The sequence below is a fragment of the Cardiocondyla obscurior genome, linkage group LG16 (genome assembly GCF_019399895.1).
Source record: "Cardiocondyla obscurior isolate alpha-2009 linkage group LG16, Cobs3.1, whole genome shotgun sequence".
Lineage (NCBI taxonomy): Eukaryota > Metazoa > Arthropoda > Insecta > Hymenoptera > Formicidae > Cardiocondyla > Cardiocondyla obscurior.
Genome location: NC_091879.1, coordinates 382,167 through 396,866, shown reverse-complemented (window position 1 = coordinate 396,866; position 14,700 = coordinate 382,167). Strand labels below are relative to the sequence as shown.

General features: G+C 34.7%; 1 protein-coding gene across 2 annotated transcripts; it reads right to left on the bottom strand.

The window, feature by feature from the left end:
* Window positions 1-361: 361 nt before the first annotated feature.
* Usp7 (Ubiquitin-specific protease 7) lies at window positions 362-14,634 on the bottom strand. Of its 2 annotated transcripts, none has more exons than XM_070667621.1 (18): window positions 13,382-14,634; window positions 11,775-11,873; window positions 11,343-11,618; window positions 11,121-11,239; window positions 10,862-10,996; window positions 10,595-10,789; window positions 10,328-10,499; window positions 10,051-10,243; window positions 9,753-9,906; window positions 9,337-9,531; window positions 6,616-6,837; window positions 5,926-6,220; window positions 5,609-5,828; window positions 5,329-5,496; window positions 4,696-5,200; window positions 4,554-4,625; window positions 4,390-4,492; window positions 362-4,222 (listed from the first exon to the last, which is right to left on the bottom strand). In XM_070667621.1, exons 1-18 carry the CDS (start codon window positions 13,938-13,940, stop codon window positions 4,119-4,121), a joined length of 3,786 nt encoding a protein of 1,261 aa, XP_070523722.1. In that variant the 5' UTR covers window positions 13,941-14,634; the 3' UTR covers window positions 362-4,118. The 2 variants fall into 2 exon arrangements, with proteins under 2 accessions (XP_070523722.1, XP_070523723.1); XM_070667622.1 differs by having other exon boundaries at window positions 4,390-4,486.
* Between the last annotated feature and the right edge of the window lie 66 nt (window positions 14,635-14,700).

Here is a 14,700-nt window from a genome sequence, read left to right as displayed (position 1 = left end):
AACAAGCGTTTATACGCGGTGCGAGATCGAGGGTGGTCGAGACGAGATAAACGTCGAAGGAGGCTCTTCTCACCCGAATAGTCGTTAACGCGAATAAAATTCTAAACGCGCGATCGCGGTACGATGATGGACACGGACTGCGGCGCACTTGATAATCGAGAAAGGCCGAACGGAGATAAAACAGTGCGATATAGCAATTATCCTCTCCACCGAAGTGAAAGTAAATGTTTTTTTTTGTCTAGCAATTCTTTTTAAGATCGCGTTTGGCACTGGGTGACCCTTTCGCATAATTCCTCGTACGGAGCGTACATAAATTATTATACATTCTTAAAGTTAATTAATTAAATTAAAAGTCAGAGAGTTCCTCTAAATTAAATGTCTATATTTAATTCGGTGCTCGAGAATAAAGCGGAATAAAAATCATTTAGATCTCTTTCTCTTTCTCTCTCGATTGATCTCGAACTTGTCGCAGTGGACTTTTGCAGCAGCTCGCTTATTTATTAACTGTTATAATAGTTGCAATTTGGATTCCTTTTCTAGTCAAGCGTCGTCTTCGTATTGCATTTAAATATCGACGATATTACAGGTCGTTCGTACAATTTAAGTAAAATCGTTAAAACGGTGACACAGGCTTCTCTTATCGCTGACGCATAACGAGCGTTGCCGCGCAAACTAATTTTAGCATTCGGTTTCTTAATCTGCTATTTTGTCGTAACCGAACGGTAGGATTACGTGATACTTAAGCGAAAGGAAGTTGACTGGCCGTAAGAAAATTCCAATGCGACGATAAAGAAAGTCGATTTCAGTAACGCTTACATACGCTGCGCTTTACCGAAAAGAACGCAAGCTTTAGCCGACTCGACGTAACAATTAAATCTATAATACTTAAAACTGAGTTAGCCTAGTACATGTATTGCAAAGATTACAAAGATGCGGCCGAAGTTTCAATCATATTCCTTCTTCTTAGTCCATGCATACCGTACGAATTCAATGTCTCTTCTTATTAACCGTGTTGCATGTGCGTTCCTCGTGCGACTCTCATGTGTTAATATTGCCGTTGGTACTCAATAGACTGAATAGACAAAATCGTGGTCGTAACCAGGGAAACAATTCTTCTTGCCGAGAACACACGACGTGATGTTGAAAAATAACGACGCCTTCAGTTGTATTGCTTTTATTATCATTTCCTTTTATGCGCGTCTGCATCGCATTTAATAGCTCTTTCGCCTCCCTAGAAATGCACTATCAAATATTCAGATTTACAATCGCAGTATTGAGCAGTTTTCTTTATAGGAGCAGCTCTACAAAAAACGCAAAAGGTGTCTGGTGTACAGCTTATTATTACATAGAAATCTTATGCCGAATCGTCCCGTTTTTTTTTTTTTTTTTTTTTCTCCCATGAGTGCCGCTCGTTACAATCGCGCGTCGCCAATGCTGTCGACAGTACAATGATTGATTAACTTAAATGTGACAAACAAATTTATATTCTTTTATCCTTTAAAAAAAAAAATTAAAACGTTTGTTTAATTAATTCATCTTGTGTGTCAGCTTCTAATTCAGGATTGCCATAAGCAATTATTTCTGAAGAACTTAACAACGAAATATACATATATCTGCATATGTATATTTATATATATATATTATATATATATAAACAATAAAATATGTGATACTCGTATTTCCATCGTGATCATCCGGCACGTTAATGCTTGCAACAATTCTGCGTCTTTTTATTTCTTCGCTTTTTCTTGCGGATAAAACATTATCTAGCGTATTTTCCACTTCTGATTCAGCACAGACCCTTTGTAAAGTGATACGAATCCCTTTTTCCCCATGTTCACCTAAAAAGGATAGCGCTAAAGAAAAATGCAGTCAGAAACATACGCAGTTATAATGTAACGATATTGCGAACACCAACCTTTAGGCATACAAAGATACTCAGCTGTGTTCGTCGGAGACATTTCTTCGATAATCAGATCTGCGGATGATGCTCTTTACAATTTAATTGGAATCTTTTTCACACGCTCGGGCGCAAACGTACACACATACATACACTTTCGCTCTCTTTCTCGCATCTGTTCTCGATTACACATTTAACAAATATGCTGATAAATTATCTCGAGTAAGATTCAAGTAATAAACGTAAATATACGAGTAGCAAAAGAAAAAAAAAAGTCGCTCGACGTACACAGAATATAATTCGAATTAGCTTTTTTTCTAAATACACGAGATTATTGAGATTATGATTATGATGTCACCGAACAGTCTGTACAGCCACATTTAATTTCTTTCTTTTTTTTTTTTTTTTTTTTTTACAAAATACTTTACGCGCATGAGACGCTTTTGTCTAATTTATGCATCCAGTCTTCGTCACCGTTGCGTGTTGCATAGGTTTATCTCGGTTGTATTCTTAATCAATTGAATAACGGAAAGTGTCGTCACTTTCGATGAATTGGCGCTCAAATCCGTTAAAACCTTAACATATAATTTAAGTTTATATCTATATAATATATCGGTATATTAATTCCCGCCCTACTAACTTCGCTCTCGTATGCCCTCAAAATGATTCTCTTACGACGTTATCGTAATCTGCAATTCGATAATTTTAAACGTTCAAAATATTTTAATCTAATTTAATGTCTAAGCTTACGAATCTGACGGTTTCATTAAAATCTCAAGACGATCATAGTAAACAGTTCCTCAACTTAAAAAGAAATTTATTAAATAATCCACGTAGAAAGCTTAGCAATTTCTTTACAATTGCGCTATCTCAAATATTTGAGAGCCAGCGTGGCGTTTAAATACATATTGTTGGCTAATTGTAAGTTGAGTTGATCACAGTAAAGTGTAGAAATGATAAATAAAGATTCGCAAACGACAGATCTTGCACGAAAATCGCATGTTACTTTGCTGATAGTAACTTAACTATTTGTTGTGTTATAAATTATAAATATAAAAACAGATGAATAAGTTGATCATTTATAATCAGATACAAGAATATTATAATTTTTCGAATTAAATTGTTACTACATCACTTCCTAAAAGCGAAACGATAGTTTTACTCTAAAACTAAAAAAAAGAAGAAGAAAACCGCAAATGTCCTATTATAACGACAATCGTTTGCATCTCAAGAATTTTGTCCATTTAGATTAAGCGTCACTCGTTTCGCCGATCTCTTGCTTCATATGTTATTGTAAAATTTTACAATTTTAACATGACGATAAATAATAATATAAAAATTGCATTTAAGCGCAAGAGAATATTTTATCACGTTTAAATAATAATTTAAGAAAATTTAATTTTCTTCTCGATTTTTTTTATTACGTGATCAAACAAAACGGCATAATTTTATATAAACACCAAAATATTTGAAAGAATTTTGACTCAAAATTTAATTAAACAATTGAATAATTTAAAGTTTATTAGAAAACTTATTAATCTTTGAGGTAAATTTAAAATATTGCACTGTTCAATTTTCTGACACAAATCTACATTTCAAACTTCTTGCAAATACGGCATAAAAGACGAGCGGCTCTTTCTCGATGCCACAAACGTTAAATATTACATCAGAACATAATACGGTATCTTTTGGCGTTAACGATTACGCACAATTGCTATACGATAGGGTATAAACCGGAAAACTTTTTGAACCTTAATTTCTCAAAAGTTTAAAAAAAAAAAAAAAGAAATAGTTTATTAGAGATAATTATCATTATCAGACAATAATATTGGATACAATATACGTGTACTTCGTAATCAAATGTTTTTTGAAGTCTAGGCGAAAATCCGTATTGAGTGACCAAAATAAGCTATCGAGCCATTACGTAAAATCTTTACAAATTCGAATTGAGGAACTATATCATCGTTCTTCCATATATAATGCATAAAATAGCACTGCACACTTCACGATAGTTTCTTCCATCGTATACCAAGCATAAATTTACCCTCTGATGTAATTCTTGCAGTATTAAAATCGCGTATTTTACCTGGCTGAAGAAACGAATACATTAAACGCATTTTTTCTGACCTTCAATATATCAGACGTCGCTCTCTTACTATACAGAATTGTATAAATTATTATGAGTGGCTGCCTAATTTCTTCTTCGTGTGGTGGAAATTTAATTGTAAATCTTAATGGCCTTTTCGAGGTAGTTGATACGAGAGCGCTTGGGCGCTTTGTTGACGTGTTCCAGACCGAGCCAAGGCCTATGTGGCGATGTGCCTGCGTTTAAAAGTGAATAGCTACTAAAATTTTATCTTTACCGGCACCGTATCGAAAAGTACACTGCATATTGAATTTAGTGACGTGACTCGACGCTTCTTTTATTATACGTATATTAAAAAAAAAAGATAAAAATTAATGCTTTATTTATAATTTGTTGTACTTACTCTGACTGGTGTATCTGGGAAGAAAATCCTCAATTTTGATACAAGAGTCCGGCGAGTCAATAATGAACTGTGGCTTCCCCATTGTCACGACCGCGAACTTAAACTTCAAAGTTTTTTTATGAATTCTCATAAAAGATCAAGAAAGATTAGCTAAAAGTGCCTACCTTTTCAAATTCTTTTTCCTGAACTCCTAACTTCTTGAGTAACCTGTCCTTCATCTTGGGGAAAGGCTCACCCTACAAAAAAAAATTTATTGATGCACCATGCACCGCACTTCGCATTTTTTAAATTAAGAATATTACTTACGTGCTTGATTTTAAAGAAGAAAGGTATACCGAACGTTGAGAAAACCTCTTTGTGAAAATGCGCAACAGGAACTAGCATTTCGCCTTCTGCTAGATTCACTTCGTCTACTGGTATTTCTTCTATCCTATACAACTTGGTGCCTGATGTGTTTAAATGATCTAATGGTGTATCATCCACGGGGCCAGGTGATAGCTTGTTGCAAGTCATTTCTAATATCCTCAGTTTTCCCGATCCGTTTTCCGATAGTTCTACTTGTTTCTTAGCTTCCTCGAGCAAATTAGCAACGGTGCCATTTTTATTTGGGTAAAGAATCATCTCCTTCTCCTCTTTAAGTGATGGTCCTACCCATATGCACTTAAACTGCTTCTTGTTTTCCAGCTCATTCACCCTAATACTGAGCTGTTGATAAAATAATTTCTTTACTTTCGTTTTGCAATATGCAACCAATTCTTTAAGCGTGCCGTCAAATGTGCATTTTAAAGGATGGCCGGGAGAATCTTTGTAGCTGTAAGAAAAAAAAAGCTTATTTCTCTAAGGCATTTTAAAATAATTAAAATTTTATCAAAGATTATTCCATTTTTTTTTAAATATATGTAACGTTATTAAGAGGTCGACAGAAATATCGAGTCTTACTTTTGACATTTAAAGAATTGTAAAAGGTACGGATCTGTGCCGACTCGTTGCGCTACAGCCTTTGCCATTTGATCGTATGTCATTCTTAACGAAAGTTCCATCGTAAAACCAGGATCGTTCGGAATCAATTTATCACAAAACGTTACTTCTACCCTATAGAATAGATCTCTGAAATTCAAATTGCCTGAGATTAGCAAGTGTGCAAAAATTGTAGATATTAAAAAATTCTTTAGATATATTCACGATTAGGAATAAAAATATCAAACTGCATGCTACTTACTTAAAATATTCTCGACACGTTGGAAGTTCATACATTTCATTGTCTCCTTCCTTTTGAAATACAATGATGTCACCATCCATTAATTCTTCCAAAACTTTTTCCAAGGGCTCCGATAGATTATCTATTTTTTCAACTAAATTTGGTTTAATTTCTTCATATAAAGCGAGTTCTGTATCAGGTGGAAATCCGGCACGTTCATTTAAAATTGGTATTAGTTCCTCTGCAAAATTTATTATTAGTTGTATACATTTAAAATAACAATTAAAAATATAATATATGCTAATATTGCAATATTACATATTAAAATTTCAACTTACGGACTTTAGCTACCACAGGCATATAATGATGACCACAGTAATGAATTTTCTTATTTTTGGGATCGTAGAGTTTAAAAAAGAGTAAAACATCCGTGTCTTTATCAAAATTAGGCAACGCTGTCATGTCAGAGTCTGGAGGTACGAGCTCAACAAAAACGTTCCACGGATTGTGATTCTCTGCGCAGTCAATGATAGGCTTTTGAAGATCAGCATCTGGTTCGATTAGCGTAGGTCTACAGGTTTGATTTGAACGTGTGCTGAAGGGCCAAATGCGTATCTGTTCTATTGGATATTTCTGTAGAACAAATTTAATATTATTAAACACATTTTAAAAATAATTTTACTATATAATTTTGCATAAAAATAATTTTTCTGTTATTTCTTATTCTTAGATATAAAAACGGAAAATGCTGATATTATAATCTTTTCAAGTTTTATTACCTACCGTAATAAAAAATACGGTTTAATAAAACAGTGTTTAATAGTTTCATACTGATACATAAAAGTTAGTATAATGCTATCAAATGCTACATCAGTATCGATTTATTTGCAAAGTAAATTTATTTTGCAAATAAATCCTGATGTACACCTATACACACAAATTAGTTAAAATAATTTAATTTAAAATAATATAATAGCACTTTAAAAAAAATATCAAAGGCGCAATTTGTTTTTATCAAAATCACTTACCAAACTATCGCTCAGCAGCTCAAGAAACTCGTGCACAGTGGCCTGCTTACGTACGCGAAATACACGATATAAAGCGTGCTCTGGATCGTAGAGATCATTTCCTTGGTGACCGTCAAAGCTATCCTCGAGAAGGACATTGACGGTCATGTACAAGTATGCTTCCGTTCTCTCCTTTCTTCTTATTTGTTCCAGCCTCTTCTCCTCTTGCAGCCTCTCCACCAGCTAGACCAACAAAATTAAAATTATCCACGTGTGTACTCATTTCGTTCTCATTAATTCATTTTTCCTCGATTGTATTTTCAATTTATGCGATTTGAATATTCTTTTTCGTTTTAGAAAAAGATCATTTCTTTCGGTATCATGCTTTTGAGATTCGATAACAGATCGTATTCGAAACATCAAAAGAATGACAGTACATTTTTATAATTTTAATTTTGTTCATCTGCCGCTATATCGACTACCAAGTCAAACAATTACACAATGAAAATTATTTGGCGATGAGTGATGATTCCCAGTTATCTCTTCCTGGCTAATAAATACAAGCACAATATATAACATTAGTAATTAATGATAATCGAATAACACAAATATATATATGTGTATATTTTATATATATATTATGTATATATATAAAATATACAAATACGATATGTAAATCCTATAATAATCTTTATTTTAAAATAATGCATCGCATTACCTCAAGGATATTCAAAATAAGTAATCTTCCGAATATGAAAGTAATAATAAATTCTTAGTAAAACAACGTAATATCCTAACCATTGCCTATACAAAGTACATTATGTAACCACCACCCATGCCAAATAATTATAACAATGTAATGTGTAACTATAGTAGTGTGGAGATGCTTTATATATAACTTGGATATATCTCTATTACTTTAATCGTATAAGATAAATAAGAATAGCGGTAAAAATAAATGAAATTAACGCGATTTCTGCCTGTGAAATTTTCTAGAATTCAACAATTTATTCGTTATCCTTTTTTTTCTTTATTTTTATATATAAAATAGTGATATAGCATTTAAAGGTATCTCACGATTAAAGCTATTATAAAGTATTTACTCTATCGATGATATTTTAGCGTTCTTTCATCTCTTTCTCTCTCTCTCCCCCCATCTAATTATTCATATATAACAACAAATAAATAGATAGTATCTGTCAATGACCATAATTACTATTAACATGGAGAGAATTTAATTAATCAACGACTTGCTTAAGTGATTGCATTTTCTGTTGAAACACGAAGTTCTTACTTTACTTGTTATTGTATCGATTTTAAATATTAGTTGATGAAAACTGCGAGGGTGAGTAATATAAATCACATTATGTCTCACTCACTAAACAATCCAGTTAAATAGCAAACACACTAAAGAAGACATTTCAAGGAAGCTGATGTTTCGGACACAAGTACTACTTATCGATTATTTTTTCTCTTTTTCGTATGTATTGCAGTAAGAGCTAACACTCTTGTTAACTCGAATCGATACTTAGTTATTATTCTCACTAAGAACTGTTGGTTTTTTTTTCTGTTTTTCCCTAATTCTCTTATATTATTATTCACACATATCCAATTCTTTTTGAGATATGTTTGTTCATTTTTCATTCACGATTTCGATATACTACAATACAATGATTTAATTTGTTATATAATATTATACAATGTTTGTTACAATAAACATTCCCAAAATAATCCTAAGGCTCATCACGATATTCGTCTGACAATCAGACTTAAAATTTACCCAATCATGGATAAATACTTCTGATAAAAGTGACAAAAATGCAATACGCACATTAATCATGGATCTTTCTCTTTAATTTCTTGATTGATATAAAATTATGAGTTAAGACAAGAATAAATTAAAAAAAATCACATGATTCTTGTATATGCCTCGCGAGCGCCCGTACCAAAAAAATCCTCTGTCAAAAAGATGTTCTTGTCAATATATAAAACAAATCTCTATATAACATGAATTATACAGCTCCATACGTCATGTAAACGTAGTTAGTCACATGTATCATTTTGTTACCGATGTTAAGTAATCTTTATTTTGAAATATATTCAATTTTAATACGTCAAAAAATGAATAGTCCGCGCCTGAATATTTTGTATATATATATATAGAAATGTATAATGATTTATATAACATTAACATTTACCGGTATAGCAGCTCAGAGCTGATATTAATGTAAATCTCTGTTAAGAAAATTCAAGATGAAGTTAGTAACAACTCGAAAACGAATAATAATAGAATATTTTCATTAAATAAACTTTCTAATTTGTACACACATATACAATCTCAAAAATTAAACTATCAATGTGTGGTAGCCAAAATATCGCAACGAGGACAGAAAATCGCCTCGACTTTTTCTCGTATGTATATATAATTACAATGTGTGATGTGCGAGTCTGACAATTCTATGCTATGAACAAGCTCGTAGTAGCTCAATATAACATCGAAACTTCGGGAAGAGTTTGATCGAAAAGCAACGTAAGCAATTTACAGTTCCTTACACTTATTCCCCCATCGACGTCTGTCGGTTAAAAATCATGAATATAGAGATTTGGATTTCGAGGATTTTGAGTGCACGGACGTAGAGTCGCCGTCTCTGTATGGGAGTCTTTAATCGAGTCAGTCGCGTCTTTGTCACGTTCAAGGTCGCTCAACTCCTGGGAAAGCTCTCTTTGAAGGACGTTTCTGACCTCTTGAGGTATATCCTCTTCTTTGACCTCTTGCAAGACGTTTTCCAGCTCTGAATTTCTTATATAAACCAACATATAAGCGTTAGTGCAATGTTTCACAGCCATAGACATGTCCTCGTCTTGACCACCGTAGTTGTGTTCGATAGCTTCCTGCTTTGTACATCGTGAGACAACATCGTCGTCGAACTTACACCACTGTCACAGAACAGATAAAAAAGAAAAAAATTAAGAAAGACGATGCAACATAATAATGTGACATTTAAATCATATAATGCACTATTAAAATCATTATCTTTCGTGATTAAAATTATATTCTATCTTAAACTTTATTATAAATATAAAATAAATGCAAAAAAATGTAAAAAAGATTTACGATAAATATTACATAATAGTTATAAATATAAATTAAATATTACCTTTCCATCACCAGCGGGATTAATAAATACAACATAATGTCCTCCGTGATTATCTCCACTATGAACCAGAACCGCATGCAATGTGTAATCTGCACTTGTCGCTTCTTTATTTTGCAAGTATTTGCCAAGACTAATTTTTTCATAAAACTCAAACCTTTAAAAATAAATGTATATGTTAAAAAGTAAATTATTTATATTACAATTTTAAAAAAAGGAAGGTTTTTTAGCACAAATAAAACAATTGTATTATAAACCTAAATTATATCTAAAAGCAATTTAACAAATTTAAGTTTTTTACCTGTCGTTAAATTTAACTGAGCAGTCTGTAACTGGATCATACTGAAAACGCATTAGATGTAAATGTAAAACCGGTGGAAAAGACGAAAAAATAACGCCTTTTTCCGCTTCCTGTAATCCGTGTTCTCCCGCATCATATTTATTATCGCCATCAAGACTTTCCGTACTCACGTAATCACTAAAAGACTCATAAACTGAAACAAAAAAATTTTTTTAGTTCCTATACCCTTATTTAAATGTTATAAATAAAACAGGACGATATTCATTCGAATACTTACTGTTCTTCTTGCCTTTTATATTTAACTGTATATCATAAAATGTTTCAACTCTTGTGGATTTGTAATCTATATTTTTACATTTGATAAAAGAAACCATTTTTCCCTCGAACAATTTTGGCACTGTACCTTCCACGCATGTTCCCTTCATTTTGCTTTCCAGTTTATCTAATAGCTAAGTTTTCACAAAATTATATATGTGTATATTAAAATTTCATTAAAAAATTTCGCATATATTACATTACACAATAAAGTGCACGAAATATTTACCACTCGTAAAAATTCCTGCACATCATGTTGCATGAAAGAATCCAGCGTTTCCCAACCAAAACTTTTAGTTAATTTCTTTGTACCGACAGGTTTATCGGAAAACTGTAATTCGTGAAAAACCCTCTGCAAAGCTAATGCAACACTCTTACTCGAATCGTCACTCTCTGTTGGCATTTTATATACTGCCTTTCGTAACTAAAAACGAAACACAGATAATATAATAAAAGAAATATTATCAATATTAATCAAGAATGTCTGTCTACCAACCTGATTTGTAAAATAGAGAGTTTGCAATAATGAATTCATATAACATGTAGCACCTTGATTTTTCAAGCCTACATATCCCGTGTGTTTTTTACTGTCCCAACTGACTCCGTGAGGTGCATCAGCCACCACATGAACCTAAATTATAAAATACACATAAAATTACAATATTTTTATAATAATTAAAATAATAAGCAGACAAAATTATATATATAAAATAAAAAAATTTTATAAACGTCTTAAAATTAAGTACGTTACAAACCTCAAGCGTGATTGAATCGTCTTTTATAAAACCTTTATCGGGATCTAGAACATCTTGCCATGTCATGAAATGGCTAAAGCCCCAATCATTTTCTTTACTGTAGAAGAGGTGTTGAATTTCTATAAAAAAATATATTATTATAAAAAATGTAGAAGATTTTATTCTTAAATTAAAATTAAAATTAATCAATAAATAAGCTAAAAAGAAATTTAATCAATTTACTTCTGCTAAATGGTTCTTGTCCTTCTTTACAGGAAAGAAGACGTAGTTCAGCAACGGCATAACAACTCCAAGATGTGGATTCGCTCTCCCCGTTACATTGAAGGAAAAATCCAAGAGATCTTTGTGGCTGTCTTTCTTGTGTCTGACTTGACCGTGGCATCACCATTATTTTCCAAGGTAAGTTACGGACATAACATGCAGGAGACAATTGTGAGTCTTTCATCTTAGATATATTCTCAACTGTATATCGGAAAGTAGCTTCGGATCTAGCCTCATCTAGTACATAAAAAAGACAAATACTTTGTATGCGCGTATACGTTATTATAAAAAAATCAAGAAATATTACGTATATCATAACATTATTTCTAAATTATAAAATAATTCTTTGAATTATTTTATAGAAACATAGTATGTAATAAAAATTTATTGTACCTTCTTCCATTTCTTGATCCTGAACTATACATGCTAATTCTGGTTCACCATTTATAGTTCGGTTGTCTGTTCCATCTCCTCCACCATCATTTGGGGTTTCTACAAAAGTAGATACTCTTTTCTTTTTAACAGTTAAATGTGGAAAAATTAGGAGACATTTTTAACATATTAAAAAAAAATATTTCCGTACAAAGAAACTAAAAATAGAATTTTATTAAATCTTACAAAAATGTAAATGCTGTAGTTTTGTACAAATAACTGCAATATAATTTAATATCGATATAAAGCAATTTGTTTACCTAAAACTGCAGGGCAGTTTTGAAAAATTTTTAGTATAAGAATATGAAAGTTACAATTTATGGACCGACACTTCATGTGGAACGATTCGTTGACAACTAATAATTGCAAATAAAAAAAACACACACAAAGAAAGAACAAATAAATCGATCACTAGATAAAGATTATAAAGTTATAGGTTAATATCCACATTTTGTATCTGCACAAAGTTCATATTTGTTACACTCTAAATTTAATATCATATATAAAAATCCAGGATCGCCGGAGTATTGCCGATTTACGTGTTACATATACTACGGAAGACTAATCAAATAGCGACTACCCGTTCGGCAGCCGCACGTAGTACAATAATCTTTATCAGCGGTGATTATATTTATATATCCACGAAAATTTCTGATAATGACATTGTGATGTAATCTCGTTCTGTATTATCTATCTACTATCTGATATATTCGATTTACCATAGTGTGTGCTATTTCCAAGAATTGTATTTACAATGTTTTGCATCTTGTAAAAAAAAAAAAAAAATAAAAAAAAGAATGCACTCTGCTTTGCGAATAAAATAAAATGACACGAGGAAAGTTCGAAAACGAGGGCGAGATAAAATATAATATATTTAACGTGAATTAATTTAACTTTAAAAAATAATTTGTAACAATTACGCGATCCCTCTTACAGTGGAATAAAAATATTTAATATTAATATATTTAACACATTTGTACGTTTACAAATATATTTATATTAATTTTAGTTTTTGCACGTAAACGTATGTATAAATTCAAATAAAAGAAAACTTTAACGAACCCGCCGGTCGCGTGAATTTACATGGTGAAGAGCTAGTCGCGACTGGGATTAACCATTGCTGTAACGCGCGAAATAAATTGTTCTAGATCGGTCAGTCCAATCTCGCAGAATCTCGTGAAAAAAGGTCCGCACGTGTCGTCCTCTAAATATAAAAACGATTCCGCAAACATACGGTTACCGTCGGGCGGAAAAAAGGAAAGAAAATTCAAAGAAAGTTGGCGAGAAGCGCCGACAAAGAGAGCATCTCTCTCTCTTTTTCTCTCTCCCCCTCATAAAAGGCACTCGCACTTGCGTTCGAAGCAGTAAGGCGAGATGAGAAAGATATATATATATATATATATATGTATATATATATATGTACCACATTATATATACAGCTAAATATATATAGTTAAATTCCTATATATAGTTGAATAGCTAGAAAAGTAGGATGCAGTTAAAAAGAAAGATTTGCATGCACGAGATAGATTTGTTTCAAAGGCGGATCGAGAGATCCGTGCACTCACCCTCCTGCGTGTCCATCTCCTCGACCTCGTTAACCTGAACAGGCGCGAGGCTGAGCTGCTTGAGGTTCTCCTGGTCGTTTACGTGGTTCATCGCGAAGCCGATGTTGATGGTCGTCTTGATGGCGCCGGGTACCTCGGTGACGGCTTCCGCCGTCGAGGTTACGTTGTCCGCGTTGATCGGCGCCTGCTGCTGCGGATTGTTGCCCGCTGCTGACTGCGCGTTCGCAAACGGTGCGCGATTACGGTTAGAAGGTGGTGTCGCGGTTGTCGTTTTACCGGGCGTCTTCTTAATCTGCACCGCGATCGAGGACGTCCGATCCTGTTGCGGAGGTTGTTGCTGCTGCTGCTGCTGCTCCTCCTGCTGGTGCTGCTCTTGCGACGGTGGCGGCGGCGACAACTGCCGTTGCTGATAATGCGTCTGCTGCGACTGCTGCTCTGCTCCCACGATCACCCGGCTAGTATCGAAACCCACGTCGCCACCGGGACTCGCCAGCGACGCCGCTTTACCGCACTCCGTCGATAGATGTTTGCTCGCAGTTCGCCCAATTTCTGCGGCCATCAAGTGCCCCCACTCGCACGGGGGACGCCCACAGCATATATTCCACCCTCGTTGTTATTAAATCGCTGGGTACGCGACTCGAGTGCCCGTGCTACCCGCGACGCACGTTTCTTCCTTTCTTCACGCGCCTCCGTGTCCAGCCGCGGTTACGGTCGCGGCTATCTGACGGCGGGTAACGACAACGACGGCGACCTCGTCCGTGACGATGCCTACGATGGTTGTGTCGCTGCCGATGGTGTTGGTGACGATGATGGTGTTAGTGTTGGCGGCGGCGGCGGCGACGGCCGTCTCTCGCCTCTCGTTCCGGCGCGGCGCCTCGCGCACCGACCTCCTCCTCTTCTTCCTCTCTTCGCCTGCACCCGCGCACAGCCGTGAAGAGAACCGCTTCCGTCGCACACTCCTTGCCGGCGGCTCAGCGATCACCGACTACGTCGACGGTTATTCCCGAGAACGACGATCGCCAACGACGTTGACAACGTTGATCGCCGATGCCCACTTCGCTGTCTCTTCGCTCACTCCCTCTCGCACGCACCTCACGCTCTCTTAACGCGCGCGCGCTCTTTCTCACCGTCTATCTCTCTCTCTCTTTCGGTCCGTGGCCGTTTTTCGTCGGCCGCCGCGGCTCTTCGGGATCGGGCTCACTCTGATTCTCGATCGACTCGGCTGCAACTTCCGGCTACGAGCGCGAAACCCACCTGTGCCGTTGTCCTTGCAGCGGGTCCTCCTTCCCCTTCTCACTGACTCTATCTCTCTCTTTCTC